This window comes from Clarias gariepinus, chromosome 21, assembly GCF_024256425.1.
Source record: "Clarias gariepinus isolate MV-2021 ecotype Netherlands chromosome 21, CGAR_prim_01v2, whole genome shotgun sequence".
Taxonomy (NCBI): domain Eukaryota; kingdom Metazoa; phylum Chordata; class Actinopteri; order Siluriformes; family Clariidae; genus Clarias; species Clarias gariepinus.
Window position 1 is genome coordinate 12058713 of NC_071120.1, and position 19605 is coordinate 12078317.

The following is a 19605-nucleotide window of genomic DNA, read 5'->3' on the forward strand; positions in this document are numbered from 1 at the left end:
CGAGCTGAATATTAGACATGATATCGTACCTGAGTAGTTATTTGGTGATGGATTCCGCTTGTTGTTCTCAGATGATACGCGGGTTCTCTGAAAAAGCGCAGAAAAAGGCAAAAATCTAGTAGTATTAAAGCCTGAAAATTAGTTAATGTTATTTAGAATAAACAAGAAAAGGTAATGTAATCTAAACCCTGATACAAACAAACGAGGAACTTTCGCGGGAACAATACGAAAAACAGGAAGCTACGTCACCAAACGATATTGCCACCAGTGCTAACCATTCTCTCAGACGGAGCACTTGTGGCAGGTATGCATAAATACTGTTGAGCTCGTTTTGCAACACGGGGGAAGTTTGCCTGATAGCATCTCCACCACTGCAAAGGGTCTGCATCACTGTCAACCTCTGTGGTCTGCAAGTAGGCTCTCAGCTCCATCTTGATGTTTTCCTCCTCTGAGAGTGTTTCTCCGCTGCAGCCCATGCTGCTGGTGCTCTGCTTTTTGAAAAAGCTGGACAAGGACTTTTTTCTCTTTTCCTCAGGTGGAGCAACAGGCCCTGCTGCAGCTGCTGTAGCACCAGAAGGCCCAGGAAGAGCCTCTTGCTGTTGATCCTTGAGTGACTTGATTTCTTCCACGGCTCTGGAAATGACATGATCCACATTTTCTGTCTTTGTGTAGGTGGTTCTAAATTGTGGATCAAGGAAAGATGCGATATCAAGCAGGTCATCTGTGTCTGCGTCTAAGTATTTCTCGTTCAAGTAGGCTAGAATGTTTTTCTTCACATCCCTGGCCAGTTCAGTGTTGTTGTCATCCTCAGCAAGAATGGTAGTGTTGAACAGATGAAGTACTGGCTTAACGTATGACACGCTGACATAATGCTCTCCAGATAAGGCATCTGTGAAGTCCTGGAGTAAGCTCAACACCTGACATAGAGAAAGACAGAGTGAGAGGGAGAGACATTAATGTTATTATCGTAACAATAAAATTAAATAAGTTAATTAAATGGATGCAAAGGAGTAGAAAAAAGAGCTTTGTTAAAAATAGCACATAATGAAAGAAAAACAACCACACACCTTGTTGACAGCCTCCAGGACTTCCACATCTTGCCACCTGAGGATTAAATGCTTTGACTTTTTGTCAGCTGTTAGAACCTGATTGATGGGTCTCTCTTGCTCTAATACTCTTTGAATCATCATCTGACGTGATCCCCACCTGGTGGGCATCTCAGTTGTGAGCTGGCGCTTTGGAAGACCCAGTTCATCCTGTACCTTGGCCAGGTCCCTCCTTTTTTTCCATGAGTCTGAAAAGGCTGCCACAATTTTTTTGCAGACTCCACCTGCACGCTGTATGCGGTCATCTTTCATAGCTCTCTCTGTAAAAACGGCAAAAGGGTATTACTATTATTATTATATATTTATTATAACAGTCAGATAAATTAAATGTATAGTCAATTTAATATAATAACTAGGGCTTACCAATGGCTAGGTGAAGCCTGTGACCAAAGCACTGGAGTCTTGTCCAATTATTCAGCTCAATTGCCTTAATGATGTTGGCTCCACTGTCTGTTTTGATGGCCACTAGTCTGTGCTCCGACAACCTCCAGGAATCCAGTGCCTCTTGCAAGCCTGCCGCTAGTAACTCGCCAGTGTGATCATCGGGGGAAAAAGCTTGTTTGCAGACAATGACTATGCAACACCCAGTCGTCACTTATGAAGTGAACCGTCAGGCTTAGGTATGGCTCCATGCTCCGACTAGATCATAAATCAGTTGTTGCTGAGAAGTGGCGAACGAGAGCCAAGTCTGCTTCTACCTTGGCTCTGTGCTTTTGGTACAAGTTAGAGATTGCTGTTCGGCTAAAGTAATTTCGACTTGGTAAAACATATCTGGGATCCAGTACTTTAATCATCTCCTTGAAGCCAACTTTCTCAACAGTATTAAGCGGTACCATGTCTTTATCTAAGTGTAAAGTAATAGCGTTGGTAATATCGTTCCACCTTTTGCTATTTGAGTGACGTCTGAGTCAGGTTTTGTGTTGCAGTGCCAACTTTATCGTTATCTGCAGATGTGGAAGGGGATGCAGATCTTAGTTTCATGCATTCTTTATATTCCAGGACATGTTTGTGGCGGAGGTGGTGAAGCAAATTGCTTGTGTTGCCTCCTGCGGCTACAACTTAAGCCCGACAACATTTACATATGATGGTTGTTTGATTAACATCAGATTTTTTAAAGCCGAAGTATTTCCACACATCCGACATGGCTCCTCTTTTCGGAAGAAGTTCTTCCTTGTCTGTGACATTTTCTTCGTTTATGCTGTTCACCGCTCAACACCAGGCCGTACTTACACCGCTCTCATGCAGACGCATACAGCTTGTTTGGTACCACTGCAAAACAATTCCCCTTTCAAACAATGTCCCGTGGCGGGACGTTTCATCGCTCTGTGTTCCCGACGCTTTGTACGCACACACCCACTGGTATTGGGGTCTATGAAAAATGAATATAATTGTTTTTAAAAACACCGGTATTCGGTGTGGAAAGGTTTACCGCCCAGCCCTATTAGTATATACCAGTTTTGTTTGTCCATTGTGTCTTTTTATTTACTTATCTAATTATCCATATAGCTTATTGTTAGACTACATCGACTAAAATTCAAATCGTACACCTTGGTCGCTTTACTTATAAACCTTTATATACAATGCTTCCGTTAAGCGGTCGATAGTAGTGCCACTTGATTGGAGGAGAAACAGCCAATCAGAAGTAGTGTGTGAAAGTCTGTGATTTTCTGGTTTTGTGACAGTTTTGTAACGCTGGACAATGTTGAGCGAGGGTACAGGCAGAGTCCAGCGCGCGCAGAATCGAGAAGTCGCCCGCGGAGAACACGTTGAGCGAGCAGGGGAGGAACTGCACGCGCAGAATCGAGCTGATGAGCATGCAGTGGAGACATTGCGCATAGAGTACATTGTCTGCTCTTGTACGTGCATGTTATTCACAAGTTCTGACGCGTTGTAACGCTCGGGTTTTATTTTAGAGCTATTTACACTATTATGGGGTCTAGAATCTAAATACGAGCTAATATCGCTTACTTCCGGTGTTGCGCAATCATCGCAGAGCAAGACAAGACACGAGACAACCACAACTTCAAAACCAAACCAAAGTGTATTAAAGTGAAATAAACAAACAAACATATAAAGTGCACCAAAACCAAACCATATATACAAATATAAATAACGTGTGGAATGTATGCATGTGTGTGGGTGTGTATGTGTGAATGTCCAAGTCCGTGTTATTGTTGTGTGTGAAATGGTGATCGGGAGAGATGGCACAGCCTCACCGGTGTAAGATGGTAAATCCGGGAGCACGAGAAATGCTGGGAAAAAGATGGGTATTGAATGAGTCCTGGGGAAAGGAATCCTCTGAAACCACAAACAATCTCTCTCTCTTTCTCTGTATATCCAGCACGCTGCTTCATCTTTCCAACTCGAGTACCATGCCGGTTCCGGTTCTATACTGGCACACGTGACCCGATAGGTCATCGGGGTTCCCTCGCGGTACAACTGGGCCTACGCGCGCGAGCTTAACCCCGGAACCAAAACATAGTCATTCTGGGGAACAAAATAACCATATGGTGGTCGTTTAAAAGACCTGGTGGTTTTATTTTTTTTATCCTTATCACTTTATTTATGGCTTATAAAAACAACGCCATTATGTGGATGCGCTACATAGACCCCCCCCCCCCACGCCTCGTTCTGCCGGGAACTCTGCTAGCTGGCATATTCGGCTGGCTGACTTGCTGGTAGTTTTGTCTCTTCCTCCACTGTGATTCTTGGGTTGATGGGTTCTGGAAGTATGGCTGGTTCTGTGGTGTGTTATTGGATGGTGGGCTGCTCCAGCGGTCCCTGGTGAGGTCTGGCAGGTTGAAGCTCTCGGCTCTTCCTCCAGGTTTACAGGGTTGTTGGGCTAGGGGCGTGGCCGATCTCCGATGGCCCCTGGTTCCCTTGGCCCGGCTCCGGGTGCTCTGGCAGACCTCACATGACCCCACGTAGGTCTGCCGGGTGCTCTGGCAGACCTCACATGACCCCAAGCAGAAGAGGTTCTGCTTTTGGTGGCAAGGCATAGTAGAGCTGAGAGGGTGCAGAGAGGGGCTGGGCGCTGGAGGGTCGGGTCTGGGACGATATTGAAGCAGGCCATATGGCTCCTTCCTTCTGCCGAAAATCTTTCGCCCCTTTGCAGTACTTCTCTGGAGTTGCGATGTTTTGAATTCCTGGAGACGGTAGAGGTGGTAAAGGTGAAGACGCAGGGGCGTAGGCTTGTGGACGGTGGGCATGCTAAAGAGGCGCATATTCTTCATCTGCTTCTCCCACATGAGATCACGGCGCAAAAAACAGTCGACAACCGCTTTCTCCAGTGTTCCTAGTGTCTCCTGGCAGTAGCGCTCCATCTCAGCTAATTTGGCATCTACTGCCTGCCGAAAACTGATTTCACGGTTAAAACTGCTGTTTATGGATTCTCTAAAATCCCTCTTTAACACACCCACTTTCTCAGAAAGAGCCTCTACATCCCCTTTCCCTTGCTTAAGTTCATGTTTCATTGTTTGTACAATATCAGTAATTTTAGACATCTGACCCACAATATCATCATCATCATGTCCACCTGATATATACAATGAACTAATCAATGAATTAGGATTACCTTGTCACCCATTTCTCTACAATCTCATCTACATCCTCCGGTGCATTATTAGCAACAACAAAGTTGGCTCTCCCGGCACTACTTGCGTTAGCATACACGTTAGCCCTAGCGTTAGCCACTTTAGCGTCTATTTTGCTCCTCAAAGTCACACAACACCGGAAAAATACCCTAACAAACAGATTCCCCGTACAGGCCACCACTATGTAACGCTCGGGTTTTATTTTAGAGCTATTTACACTATTAAGGGGTCTAGAATCTAAATACGGGCTAATATCTCTTACTTCCGGTGTTGCGCAATCATCGCGGAGCAAGACAAGACACGAGACAACCACAACTTCAAAACCAAACCAAAGTGTATTAAAGTGAAATAAACAAACATATAAAGTGCACCAAAACCAAACCATATATACAAATCTAAATAACGTGTGGAATGTATGCATGTGTGTGGGTGCGTATGTGTGCATGTCCAGATCCGTGTTATTGTTGTGTGTGAAATGGTGATTGGGAGAGATGGCTCGGCCTCACGTAAGATGGTATAGCACGAGAAAACGGAAGAAGATGGGTATTGAATGAGTCCTGGGAAAAGTAATCCTCTGAAACCACTAACAATCTCTCTTTCTCCGTATATCCAGCGCGCTGCTTCATCTCTCCACCTCGAGTACTATGCCGGTTCCGGTTTTATACCGCACACGTGACCCGATAGGTCATCACGGCACAACTGCGACTGCGCGCGAGAGCTTAACCCCGGAACCAAAACATAGTCATTCTGGGGAACTAAATAACCGTATGGTGGTCGTTTAAAAGACCTGGTGGTTTTATTTTTTTATCCTTACCACTTTATTTATGGCCTATAAAAACAACCCCATTATGTGGCTGCGCTAGAGCGTGTCTTTCTTGTTACACAGTGTCACTCACAACTCCAGACATCCGTTGATTTCTTTGTCTCTTGTTTTATTTTCAACATCAAAGTACAACGGTTGTTACAGTTTCTTACATAAATCCACTGTAGTCACGAGTCGCTTGCTGTGTTCTGTTCTGTGTTCAGTAGATTACAGTTACTACAACTTATTTTACTGTATCTTTTAGCTTACTGTATCACAGTCTAAAGCTTGTGTTCTCCACACCTTTCTGTATCCTTCCGTGTCTTAACAACAACTGAACAATTAACGTGCGTGATAGACTTGCAGCTACACAACTGTGGGATGATGTCACAGAACAACTTATGAAAGATGTCACAATACAAATTACGAGTATACTGCCAAATGCTTAAACTAATAAACTCAATGGACTTAATGTATAATGCTTAACTAACAGCCTTAATGCTTAATGCTTAACTAACAAACTTAATGCTTAACTAATAAATTGAAATGAAATAAACACAACAACAAATCACAAGAATGAAATATGGCCCTTACATTTCCAGCCCCTAATTGACAGGCAGGGAGACTGACAATTACACACATTTTTGTTTTGTTGTTGTTGTTGTTTTTTTTAACAATAGGGCCACAAAATTAACTTTCTTAAAATTTTAAACATTTTGTTTTTACGGTTTAACTTAAGGTATTTATATCGGTGCGTACCAAATGAAAGGAACATAACTACTTTATAAGGTAATTAACAGTTCATTTCATATATGAGGCACAGCTTATCGATGGGTCTTTCCAGTGTACTGGTTTTAGTTTTGACCAGCACATGTCTCACAAGTCCCTTTTTATCAGGGAACACTTTTGTGATCTGTCCGACATGAATTTCTTGGAGAAGACTCATCAATTATTAAAACTACGTCTCCAATCGAGAGGTTTTTTCTCACTTGAGACTAATTTTGGCGCGCCTGAAGCAAGGGTATTTACGCAACCACCGCTTCCAGAATAAGTCGGCAAGGTATTGAATTTGCTTCTACTTGCGACGTGCGTAAATGTCCTCTTTTTTGAAAAGTCAAGGAGGCAAGTTTGGCTGTTTTTTCATCAGCAGCAGGTGGTTAGGTGTCAGGGGCTCCAGGTCTGTGGGATCGTCCGTAGCAGTGGTAAGGGGACGGTCATAATGAATATCCATTGTATCCCCTTTTGCCTGAGGACGCCTTAAATTTTTGACTGATTCCACTGTTGGATAGCTTTATGCAATTCAATCTCAGCACCTATAAAGTTTGTTCCATTATCACTTCTCATGACTGACACCTGGCCTCTTCTGCACATAAAGCGTCGAATAGCATTTATGCAGAAGTCTGTATCTAATGACTGCGCAACTTCAATGTGCACGGCTCTTGTTGTCAGACAAGTAAACAATACACCATATCTTTTAACATTACTTCTACCTCGTTTGACCTCGAAGGGTCCAAAATAGTCTACCCCTACGTTAGTGAACGGTGGGTGATCTGGTGTTATTCTATCACGTGGCAGTTCTGACATTTTTTGTTCACTAGTTTTTGCTCTGATCTTTCTACATGTCACACAACTGGACAGAAACTTTGTCACAAGGGAATTTACAGTCGGAATCCAGTGTTTCTGTCCGACCTGTTCGTGAATGTCTTTTAAGATTAAGGTTGTAATGTGCGAGTCTTTAGGTATAATGACTGGGTGTTTTACATGCTCAGGCATTGTAGACCTACCAAGACGTCCTCCAACTTTTAGCACTCCATCCTGCAGTACTGGGTCTAGTTTGGAGAGACAACTGTTTCCTTTTACGGATGCTTTTGTAACATGGAAATTTCGTCTTTGAATTTTTGGTTTTGAACAAAACTTATTAACTTCGTTTTCTGCCCTTGTTAAGTCCTTAATTGTTAGAGACTTAGGGTTTTCTGTTATTGGGTTATTTACCTGTCCCTTAATCTTCTTTGTTCTCTGTTTAAGCATATCCTTAATGCAAAGAATCCAGGCAATGGATCTTTTCAACTTGTGCCAGTCAAAATGATAGTTAATCAGTTTACTCACGGCATCTGTGCTCTCTGTAGTCTTTGCGAAATTCACTGAAGCTGAATGTTTAATCTCAGTGTCATCCTCTTTCCTTGACAGATCATGAATGTTCTCAGGCCATTTACTTTCTGGTTCTTTGAGAAAGGAGGGTCCATGGATCCAATTGTTGTTTTTCATGAATTTTTTTATAGTGGCAATTCTGTTAGCGACGAAGGTTTTAAAACGAAGTTTTTCATTGTCAATGTATCTCAAGACAGTTGTACTGGGGGCCAGGGGTAGCTTAGTGGTTAAGGCATTGGACTACGGTTCAGAAGATCCCAGGTTCAAACCCCACAACCACCAAGTTTGCCACTGTTGGGCCCTTGAGCAAGGCCCTTAACCCTCAACTGCTCAGATGTATAATGAGATAAAAATGTAAGTCGCTCTGGATAAGAGCGTCTGCCAAATGCCTAAATGTAAATGTTGTACTGTGGGTCTAAAACATAGAGTCTAGCAATTCTATTTCCAGTTGACCTTTCAACATTTTGTCATTGTTTACAGCAACCACTGCCACTGTCAATTCCATTTGAGGGATGGTGGTTTGTTTTAAGGGCGCTACGCGAGAATTTCCCATCATAAATGCACAGTGTGTGAGTACATCAGCATTTACTAACTTAATGTATGAGACAACTTCATATCCAATTTCACTTGCATCTGAAAAGTGGTGAAGTTGTGCTGTAGTTGCAACTCCAAAGTCAACTGGTTTTACGCATCTTGCTACACTAAACTCAGACAATTGATGTAAATCTTGTAGCCAGGCCTTCCATCTTTTTGAAAACTTTTCGGGAATGTCATCATCCCAAGCGAATCTTTCTTTACACAACTGCTGCATTAAGATCTTAGCTGGCAGTATGCCTGGTGCGAGGAAGCCTAAGGGGTCATAAATTGAACTAGTGACTGACAAGATTGCTCTTCTAGTCACAGGCCGCTCTTTTAAACTAATCTTAAACTTGAGCTTGTCTGAATTGATACACAACCCCCTAGAGCTCTCTCGACAGGTAGTGCGTCTTTACTCAAATCTAAGTCCCTCATCTCTTTGATTCTTTCACTCTAAGGAATGGAAGTTAGTAATGTACGACTATTACTTGCCCACTTGGTGAGGTGAAACCCTCCACTTGCGCAAAGGTTAGTGAGATTGTTATACGCAACTGCTTGATTATGACTAGAGACGGACTTTAAGCAGTCGTCTACATAGAAGTTTTTAAGTACTGTGTTGACTGCCTCAGCAGATGCATTACTGCGGTTTTCTTCTGCTGTTTTCCTAAGAGCGAAGTTAGCTACACTTGGAGATGATTTTGCACCAAACAAATGAACGACCATTTTATACTCGACTCCTGACTCACATCTCCATTCGGCCACCATAGGAAATGCAACAAATCTGTGTCCTTTTCCGGAACTCTAACCTGATAGTACATGGCTTCCACATCTGCCATCATGACGACTTCCTCTGGTCTAAAGCGTGTGCGCACTCCAATGAGTGAGTTAGTTAGGTCGGGTCCCTGTAGGAGCTCGCTGTTTAATGATACTACCTGGTAGCTAGCAGCGCAGTCGAAGACTACCCTTAGCTTTTTCTTTTGAGGATGATATACACCATGGTGAGGTATATACCACACTTGCCCGTCTTGTCGACTTAGGTGAGGTGTAGGGACCTTGACTGCATGACCCTTTTCAAACATGTCGTTCATGAAGTTTGAATATTCTTCATGAAAAGAGCGGTTATTCTTAAACTTCCTTTTGAGGTTCAGTGCGCGCTGCATGGCTGCACTTCGGTTATTGGGCATTTGAATAGCTGCTTTTTTTAAATGGGAGGCCGATATAGAAATTATTATCGGTAAACTGCAGAGAGTTAGTTACAGAGTCTAAAAACTGATAGTCCTCTTGTGACAACTCAGCTTTGTCATCACAATTCCGTTCAGGGAAATCATGGTTGTACAGTTGTATCAGCATTTGTTCTACACTTTCGATGGAAACTCTGTTGACTGCAGCGCTCGCTTGCTCATTGTCACACGTGCCTTCCTCGACCGACTCTCGAAGAGGTCCATTTATGGTCCATCCAAAAGCGTTCTTTTACTGCATATGGCCCATTGTGCCTGCTGTTAATTACTCGCCATGGTTCTAGGAGACTGTGCTCTTTGTTACCTATGAGAATTTCGACTCTAGCATTATTCTGAGGCAATTTTACTTCGCTGAGGTATGACCACTTATCAATGTCGTGCTGCTGTGAAATGTTTTCCACTGAGACTGGGATGTTCTTTTGTGTGAACACTTTGGGGAGTTCAACAAAGGTGTTTTTTTCTAGACCACTAACCTCTAAGTCAGTAAGCACGTAACTTTCTACTTGTTTCCTCGCGTTCATGCTGCTTAACATGTCAATTTTTTTACCTTGTACCTTTAATCGCCTTGCTAATGACTCTGTACAAAAAGTAGCAAAACTACCTGGGTCCATAAGGGCGTACACTTCTACTGTCTTATTACCATTTTGGACTTTATTTTAACAGGTACTATGAAGAGAATACAATCATCTCCAGCCCCAGTCCATGCGCTTGTTTCATGACTTACTGGTTAACTGGTTCAGTTTCGTCAGCTTTTACGATCACTTGAGCTGTGTCTTGTGCTGCAATGTGTAGCATGCGAGGATGTTTCTTTGACATGTGATTTTCTTTGTGCAGTCTTTGCTTAAGTGTTCTTTTACTAAACATCCAAAGCAAAATCCATTCTTTTTCAAAATGTCCAATTTGTCCTTATATGTCTTATCGTTAAAATGGTAGCATTTATCTAAGGTATGATCTTTCACACAGAATTCACAAGGTTTAGTGAAGGCACTGCTAACTGATGCACCACTACTCTTTGCTGTAATCAAGTCTTTATGATTTTTACCAACCTGTTTTACGCCAGTTGCAATACTGCTACCTCTTTTTCCTTCCTTTTTTTGCTTGAGTCCTGAGTCCTGATTTGTTGCAGTGTTTATCACTAGTTGAAACATTCAGGTCGCCGAAAAGTGGGTTGGACATTACTGTTGCTTCTTGCTCTACGGACTCCACCAACTGCACAAACTTGGCTCTTGTTTGGGTGCGCCATTCATGGTTGTATGCGTGGTTCCTCCATCTTTCACGCAGTTTGTAGGGCAGTTTTGAGACAATAGTCCTCAAGTTGATAGCATTATCTAGCTCATCCATGTAATCGATGCTTGACATAGTATTGTGACAGTTTACCAGGAACAGGGAGAACATGGTCAGCGACTTTCCATCCTCTGACTTTATTTCCGGCCAGTTGAGTGCCTTTTGCATCAGCGTTGTAGCGATTATTTGTCTATTTCCAAACTTATCATGTAACAATCTCATGGCTTCTGCATAACCTCAATGTTCTGGCATGAGCTGGCAGCTTTTCACAAGGTCCCTAGGCTGTCCTCTAGTATACTGCTCAAGATAGTACAGCCTATCCGCATTGCTATCAGTTCTGGTTTCAATGACATGTTTAAAGGCTCTTACAAAGGACGTGAACTCAAGAGGGTCACCATCAAACGAAGAAACGTCGCGCAGTAGTAAGGAAAATTGCCTTTGACTTTTCGCAAACATTTCTGTAGTATCTGCCTGAAGTGGCATCCTACCCTGAGACTCTACTGTATCAGTATTGTAAAGTGAGTGTTCGTTACCTTGAGTAGACTGTTCCATTAAGGTGCTTGACATTATGGGTTTGGCACTTACGGGCATGCTTAAGTGGGTTGCTCGGAGGTGTGCTGGCAGTTTGAGGTATTTCGTTGTCGAACTGGGGTCGTGGTGTTCATTGTGTTCCAGTTCGGGGGCATGAGCCACTCGTTTCGATGACCACACTCCGTCTCGCAGGATGTTTTTTTTTACTGTCCTGATACGATTTTATTTCAGCATCGGCCATTGCAAGCGCCGTTTCCATTTCCAGCCTTTCCTTTTGTGCCTTTAATTGTGCTTGTTTAGCCTTTAGTTATGCTTTGTTAGCTTTTAGGTGTGCTTTCAATTGCTCTTCCCCCATCTTTAATCGTGCTTTCAATTGCTCTTCCTCAACCTTTAATCGTGCTTTCAATTGCTCTTCCTCAGCCTTTAATTGTGCTTCCTCCAGTTCTAGCGCCTGCCGATCTCCTAAGGTTGCTGCTTTGGCCAGCAAAGCTGCTATGTTAGCTTCTGCCTTTTTTAGTCGAGCTGAGGTGCTGTAGATGTTGAGGACCTCATGGATGCCGCTAACATTACGCTTCCGTGCCTTTTAGGGGCGGGCATCTTGAACTCCAACATTGATATGCTGTCGTTTGGCGAAACTCCATGTTCAACTGTTTGGGACTGTTTCCGTTGATTTCTTTGTCTCTTGTTTTATTTTCAACATCAAAGTACAACGGTTGTTACAGTTTCTTGCATAAATCGACTGTAGTCACGACAATTTGCTTGCTGTGTTCTGTAGCTTCAGTAGATTACAGTTACAACAACTTATTTTACTGTATCTTTTAGCTTACTGTATCACGGTCTAAAGCTTGTGTTCTCCACACCTTTCTGTATCCTTCTGTGTCTTAACAACAACTGAACAACTAATGTGCATGATAGACATGCAGCTACACAACTGTGGGATGAACAACTTATGAAATGATGTCACAATACAAATTACGAGTATAATACTAAATGCTTAAACTAATAAACTAAATGGTCTTAATGTATAATGCTTAACTAACAGACTTAATGCTTAATGCTTAACTAACTGACTTAATGCTTAATGCTTAACTAATAAATTGAAATTAAATTTATGTAATTCTCAAAACTTTTGGCCGCGACTGTAGTGTTTTGTGGAGGGAACCTAATCAACTTTGTCTGATATAAAGTACCTGAGAAATAGGCAAGAGCAAGGCGTGTTACAATTAGGCTGATGACTACAGAGTCGTTTTCATCCTATGGGTCTGCTAAACTTTCTTATAAAAAAAAAATAGTTAATGTTATAAAAAATAGTGTGGTTGATAAATACTAGTGCATGATCATGACATATTACCTAATGCTTAAAATGTGGGGATGTGTAGTTCCACTTCTGACTTTAACTACAGTTATTTTTGCCTTTCATTTTGTAGTGGTGTTTTGCCTCAGCCAGAACCAAATATGGTGGAGGTAGATTTGGGGAATACAGAGGAGAACAAAGAACGACACAAAGTGGAGAGGACTACAGTTCAAAAACTGTGAGTTTGAATACCAATATTCTTCGATTTGAATAAAATTATTAAATTCTCTAAATCATTCATTTCAATATTTAATCTCTCAATATTTCCAGATTTAGGTTTTAAAAATAAATATTTGACCAACTTTAAGGATAAGATCTTACCTCTTTTAATTTATATTTAATTAATATAAATTAAAGAAAGGTTTTGTCTATACATTGGTCAGAACATGCTCTTTCAATAATATCTTTACTTTAAAATGAAGGACCCAAAACAGACTCAGAAAATATATGTGAACCTTTTGGAATTTCATGGTTTTCTGCATTAATTTGTCATTAAATGTGATCTGAGCTTTAACTTTAAGTCAAGGGTATTGACAACATATAATGTGAGTAAAATAATAACACAAAATAAATTCTAATCTTTCATGTAATTATTGAACACACTTATTCAACATTTCAAAATGGTAGTTGAACAGTCACAAAGTGTCCCCATTTCCCTAACTGTATGCTAAATTTCCAAAGTCTTTGAAATCATTTTGTAACCATTTCCAGCTTTATGTAAATTAACAATTCTTGATCATAGATCCTCTCAAATCTTATTTTGGCGGGGCATGGTATGCAAAAGCTTATTTTCAAAGATTAAGTTGTTTTTAATCAGTAAAAGTAGCTCTAGTTCACACCTTCAAACTAAATTTTTAACACAACTCCTTTTTCCACTGGCAATATGACATTTTTATGGTTGTTCCTAATAAAGGCATAAAAGATCTGAATTTTTTATTATTATTTTAGGCACATTATATATTTCAATACTAAAATGAAGATCAGATCACATTTTATGACAAATAAATGCAGAAGATCATGACATGCCAAAAGTTTCACATACTTTTTCTTGCCACTGTTTTTGTCACAGCATCACACAAAACTAGCGTAACTAAAACTAGCGCATAAACTAAATATTTTTACTTGAATTACTAAATAATTTTTGCTGCTAAAATAAAACCCAGAAGTGGTGTAAATTAAATTTTAATGTGCTGGATTTGTTTTAAGAAAGAACTTTATCAAATCTACTTTTTTTCGATTTCTCATCTGTGATTCACTTTCCCGATTACTAAACAAGGAGTGTATTTCGCTGACAGGCAGAAATTCATTTAAAATTACAGGATTTCTTTATTTTCTTTGCTTTAAGATGTACATGCTGTAGCTCTCACAATTATTGGCATCTCTGGTTAAGATGTGTTCCTATACTTCTAATAAATTGTTGTTAAGAATTGATATACTTATTAATATAAGTAGGGGCGGTTATATTTGTGAAGCACTACACAATAAACTGTTTTAACCATGAATGCATGATTGGGCAAAAATTATCTGTTTTTTCTGCATTATCTTAGACAGTGTTATAGTAAACAGTACACGCACGCAAAGATGTTGATTATACGAGTGATGCACGCGCACAATTCCGCAGCATAAGAGAGAATAACCATTGGCTCTGTGTCAAAACAAGAAACGCATGCATCCAACATGATATTTGATGATACTTATCAAGACTCGCTCATTTTCAAGTCAAAATTTATTAACAATTTTTGCTAGTCTTGTGGAGCGCTCGCACACCAGGTTATTCACAATCCAAGGTTCCACTGTATTTCAATTAAAGGTTTAATTTTTCTTTAATTTATTTGCATTGTGGTTCTATATTGTGTGAATAAATTTTTTTTTTATTAGAAACCTAAAAGCACATCTTAACCAAGGGAGCCAATAAATGTGCAGGTCGCTGTAAATCACACACACACACACACACACACACACACACACACACACAGTGCCAGTGGTGGACCTGCCAAATGCCAGTAGAGGTCCGTGGTGCCAGGCAGTGACCACAGGGCCTACTTGAGGTTGTCGGAGTCAGAGATTGGTTAGAGACATTCATACCAGTGGCCTGCTGGAGGTCATTATGTAGGGTTATGGCAGTGCTGATCTTGTTCCTCCTTGCACAAAGGATCAGTTAACGGTCCTCCTATTGGATTAAGAACCTTCTATGGCACTGTCCAGCTCTTCTAGTGTAACTGCCTGTCCCTCTTTTGTGTTTATGAGTGAAACACAAAAATGTCAGTTGCATCCACCTGTAAAACTATTTCTGTTTTGGTGGTCATCTCAAAGTTTGCCCCTCTAGTGCACCTTTTGCTAACTTCATTAACACCAAAGCAACTAAAACAGATTAAGAACCCCCTTAGCTACTTAACATTTACATTTAGGCATTTGGCAGACGCTCTTATCCAGAGCGACTTACATTTTTATCTAATTACACATCTGTGGGTTAAGGGCCTTGCTCAAGGGCCCAACAGTGGCAACTGGGTGGTTGTGGGGTTTGAACCTGGGATCTTCCAAACCGTAGTCCAATGCCTTAACCACTGAGCTACCCCTGGCCCTTAACTGACCAGATCAATAGTTTATTTTACATAAATGGTCAAAAATCCATCACTCTGAACAGTGTAAATCTATACTCCTCAGATCACATGACCTTTATCCAACTCTCTACAGTGCTTTGTCTTTTTTTCTTATTAGCCTCACTGATAAGTGGTTTTCTTAGGCTACATTACTGTTTAGTCTCAATCCCTTAAATTCAATAGTGTTGAAGCGTTTAAATTGTTTTTTTTTTTTCTTTTCTCTTCCATAATTTGATTTCTTCACTGTAAAAAATCTTCCCTCTCTTTTCTTAGGTTTTCCTTTAGAAGAAAATGACAGCACCTAACTCCCCGATCTGCCTCTTAGGATGAGAAGCATATTTTGAAAGACTCTTACATCTTCTGTATCACCAATCTGACAATATGTTTTTTATTTACTTAAAAATGTTCCTGTTATATGGCAAGAGTAAATTTTTTTCTAAAAGAAATATGCTCATCAACAAGCTAGTTACCTTTAAAAGCTATACTTTGGGGACATCTGAAAAAAATCGACCAGGATAAGTGAGGAACTAATTCTTGCTTGTACAGTCTTTTTTTAACTATAGGTATTTGGTTGCACAATTTTAAATAAAAAATATATCTTTTAAAGTTTTACTACCTTTGCTCTGCTTTATTAACAAAAAAATATTGTTTGAAAATCTATAAGAAGTTCTAAAAGATCTTCCCTGAAGAGTGGAAGTTGTTATAGCTGCAAAGGGTGGGCCAACATCATATTTAACCCTATGGATTAAAAATTTGAGGTTGCTCAAGTTCATATGCATGCGAAGGCAGACAAGCGAATACTTTTGGCAATATAGTCTATCCTATTCACTATTAGGTGCCATTGTAACAAGATAATCAAAGTTATTTGCTTAATTTCATTTAGGGTTTGAGTAAATTATTGTTCATACTTTACAAAGACCATGTATCTCTTAGTCTAGTTCAATACAAGCAATCACACCAATGGGAAGGAGTGGTGAAGGGTAAGCCACAGAAGGTTCTTCAGTGAAAAGGCTGCCTGTTTGTAGAGTGCGTTCCATATCCACTGGAAGGGAAAAGTTTGGTAGGAAAATGTGCATAAGCAACAGCCTTTAGAAGATTGTCAAGCAAACCTCATGCAAGAACTTGGAAGATGTCTTCAGGAGATGGGCTACCACTGTTGCAGTACTAATGTAAATTATCTCAATTGCAAAATGCCTATGTAAATGGTATTATTTTGTATTTATTTTCTAAATAAATTAACAAACACTCCAAACACCTGTTTTTAATGTCTTGGTGGAATATTCTATGTAAAATGATGAGGGATATACTGAGTATTAACCGTGGTGATTAGTTGGTTTCCTGATCACGGAATGACCCGCATGGGAAGAGAGACATGGGTTTAGTCCTTTATTATGACATGACAAATCATAGCTTGTATATTAATTATGAAATGCCTAGCACTTATGGGATGAGTGCTAGGTGTGATTTTTGAGAAGTTATAGGAGATTTCTCTTGTTCTAGTGTATCCTTTATTCGTGGGGGTTAATCTTACCTCCTTATTTGTATCTTTATAACTTGAGACATGAGGTATGACCATATATGCCCCCACTTTATATGTATTGTGCCTTATTAATAAGCAAATTTGTGTGTCAATATCAGCCCACATAGGGCATGTTCCTTTTAATGTTGTATAAACAAATGGTCTTGTATTCCTAGAGCAGTTTTTCATTCTCTTTTACACACATTCTTCAGTATACACGCACACAGCTGACAAAAGCTTTTTGCTCAGGAATGATACCTAAATATATAAGCAATAATAAAACTATTCCTCACTATGATGGTTAAGCTATAGATTCTAAGTTAAAGGCATTGTTCAAATGTGTGCCAAACTGTAAGAATGATCAGCAATGATCTTTTATACTACTAATAGTTAGGATTCTTGAAATAACTCTTTCTACCATTACCACAATTATATTTAAGTCTAAAGGGAAAAAAAGTAAAACAGGTTATTTAAGGTTGCGCACCGTCAGGCGAGTTGACCTGGGACTTGAGATCAACCCTCTTATTCTACGAGTTATTGTTCTTAAAGATGCTATAAAATATAGAGTCAAAGTATTAATATAATAATCAAACAATTCTTATGGATATCTTGTACCGTCTACTCAAACATTTTTGCAAACTAAGCACACAGTGACAAATTAAGAAAAATTTTTTTTTTCAGAGTTTTTTATTAATCTAGCTGAAAGATGACGGCGCGGCAGTAGCACGCAGCGGCCACTCCGGAGCCATAATGGTGCTACGTTGTTTACGTTTTTTGTGTAGCCCGTTTATTTTACTCTGTGTATGGATATCGTCGCGACTGGTGTCCGTACATACAACCACCAGACACTTTTGTACATAAATAACCTAACGACATCCATGATGAGCTGTGGGAAAAGCTACGCGACCTCGGCTTGCTGCGTGAACCAGGCCTCGAAGCCTCGCCGTTGCCTGATGCCGGCGGCCGAAGAAGGGGACATCGGAATGGTGCGCAAGGAAGCGGAAGCGGAAGCGCAACAAGTGGGCGGGAGTCTGTGCTAGGCTAAAAACAAACCCTAAACAAACCCAAAGCCGGCTCTCCTGTCCATCATCTTATCCAACATCTGCTCCCTGGACAATAAACTGGACTACATTCGACTCCAGCAGGCTACACAGTGTGAGGTTAGAGACTGCTGTGTCTTTTATGGAGACATGGCTCAGCGACAGAGTACCGGACACCGCTATTCAGCTAGACGGGCTAGCCTCGTTTCGCGCGGACAGAAACGCAGCTCTGTGCGGTAAGACTCGCGGTGACGGCTTGTGTGTTTACATTAACATGAAATGGTGCAAGAACTCTGTGCTAGTTTCTAGTTATTGCTTATCGCTGGTGGAGTTTGTGACTGTTAGATGCAGACCTTTTTATTTACCACAGGGATTCACAACTGTTTTCATTATCGGAGTGTACTGTACATTCCACCTAGCGCTAATGCTAAGGAAGCGCTATGGGAACTGTATACAAAGATCAGTGAACTGCAAAATACACACCCAGATGGACTGTTAATTATTGCTGGAGATTTCAACCATGCAAATCTCAAGTCAGTGCTTCCTAGATTCCATCAGTATGTGGACTTCGCAACGAGAGGGGAAAACACGCTGGATCTTGTTTACACCAGTGTTGCCAACTCGTCAGTAAGGAAAGTAGCTATTGGCTGTCGTAGAAGTCGCTAGAAGTCGCTAGATGATTACGGTATCACGTAATTTGCATAATGCACGCTGCACAGTGTGAAAAAGCAGCTTTACATGCTTCTCCAACGTGATCACATGCCACCATAGAACAGTGTTCAGCGATAACTAATGCCATGGTGGCTTCAGCTTTTTTTGAAGAGTCTTTTTTTTTTAACCATAAATTGCAGTTTGTTTTGTGTGAAACTATTGTAAGACTTTGCCTTTTGTGTATGTTTCTGAGTTGACGTGTTTTTTTTATATCGCAAAGTTTGGCATAAAAATCAGTCTTGCAATACAGGCAGTATGCCCGTGTATTATCTCCAATAAAAGGCTTCAACCATCCGTTGAATTCAGGATTTGATTCCCACTTCTTTCTGAATTTCTGAGAGTATAGTTTTGACTGAGACATGATGAACTAGCGAGCTATATGTTTATGCTAAAGTCACAGAGAAGCACACACACAGTGGATGAGGTAAGTAATGAGGCTGTTTAAGTCAAATGCAGCGATTTATTCTTGTGCAGCAATTTATTTTAGACAGAGAACATTTTTTAATATGCATCGGAGCAGGATATTTTTAATTTACATCCCGCTTACAAGCCAGAGCGGGATCACTTAACGGCGGATTCGCGCATGGGCAATTCATTTGCAGTCGAGACTCGTAGGAGTGAGCATCTCCTGCTGTAACTGCAGCTGGGGGGGGGGGGACTCCTGCGAGAGGACAGGCCTGTCTGTGAGTGCTTTGGGACGGGGGAGGGGCCGGCGGCGGCAGCTGCTGTGGCAAGTTGAGAAGAGTCAGTACAGACACATCAGAGTCTCTCTCAGAGTCGCTAAGTTGGCAACACTGGTTTACACAAATATCCCCGGCGCATATCGGGCAGAGCCCCGCCCCCACCTCGGCTACTCAGACCACATCTCTGTTATGCTAATTCCAGCATACAGACCACTCGTCAGGCGTTCAAAACCGGTTCTAAAGCAAGTGAAAACCTGGCCAGCAGGAGCCATCTCTGCTCTTCAGGACTGTTTTGAGAACACTGACGAACATGTTTAGGGAGGCTGCAACTTACGGCGACTTCACTGACTTGGAGGAGTACACGTCATCAGTGACCAGCTACATCAACAAGTGCACCGATGACTTCACTGTCTCCAAGAG

General features: G+C 41.0%; 1 protein-coding gene across 1 annotated transcript in view; it reads left to right on the forward strand.

The window, feature by feature from the left end:
- Positions 1–16270, forward strand: part of rilpl2 (Rab interacting lysosomal protein-like 2) — a 62740-nt gene extending 46470 nt beyond the window's left edge. The window contains exons 3-4 of the mRNA XM_053480399.1: positions 12706–12810; positions 15506–16270. Coding sequence (XP_053336374.1) covers positions 12706–12810; positions 15506–15527 — 127 coding nt within the window. The 3' untranslated portion in view covers positions 15528–16270. The remainder of the gene's footprint in view (positions 1–12705; positions 12811–15505) is intronic.
- Positions 16271–19605: the final 3335 nt, after the last annotated feature.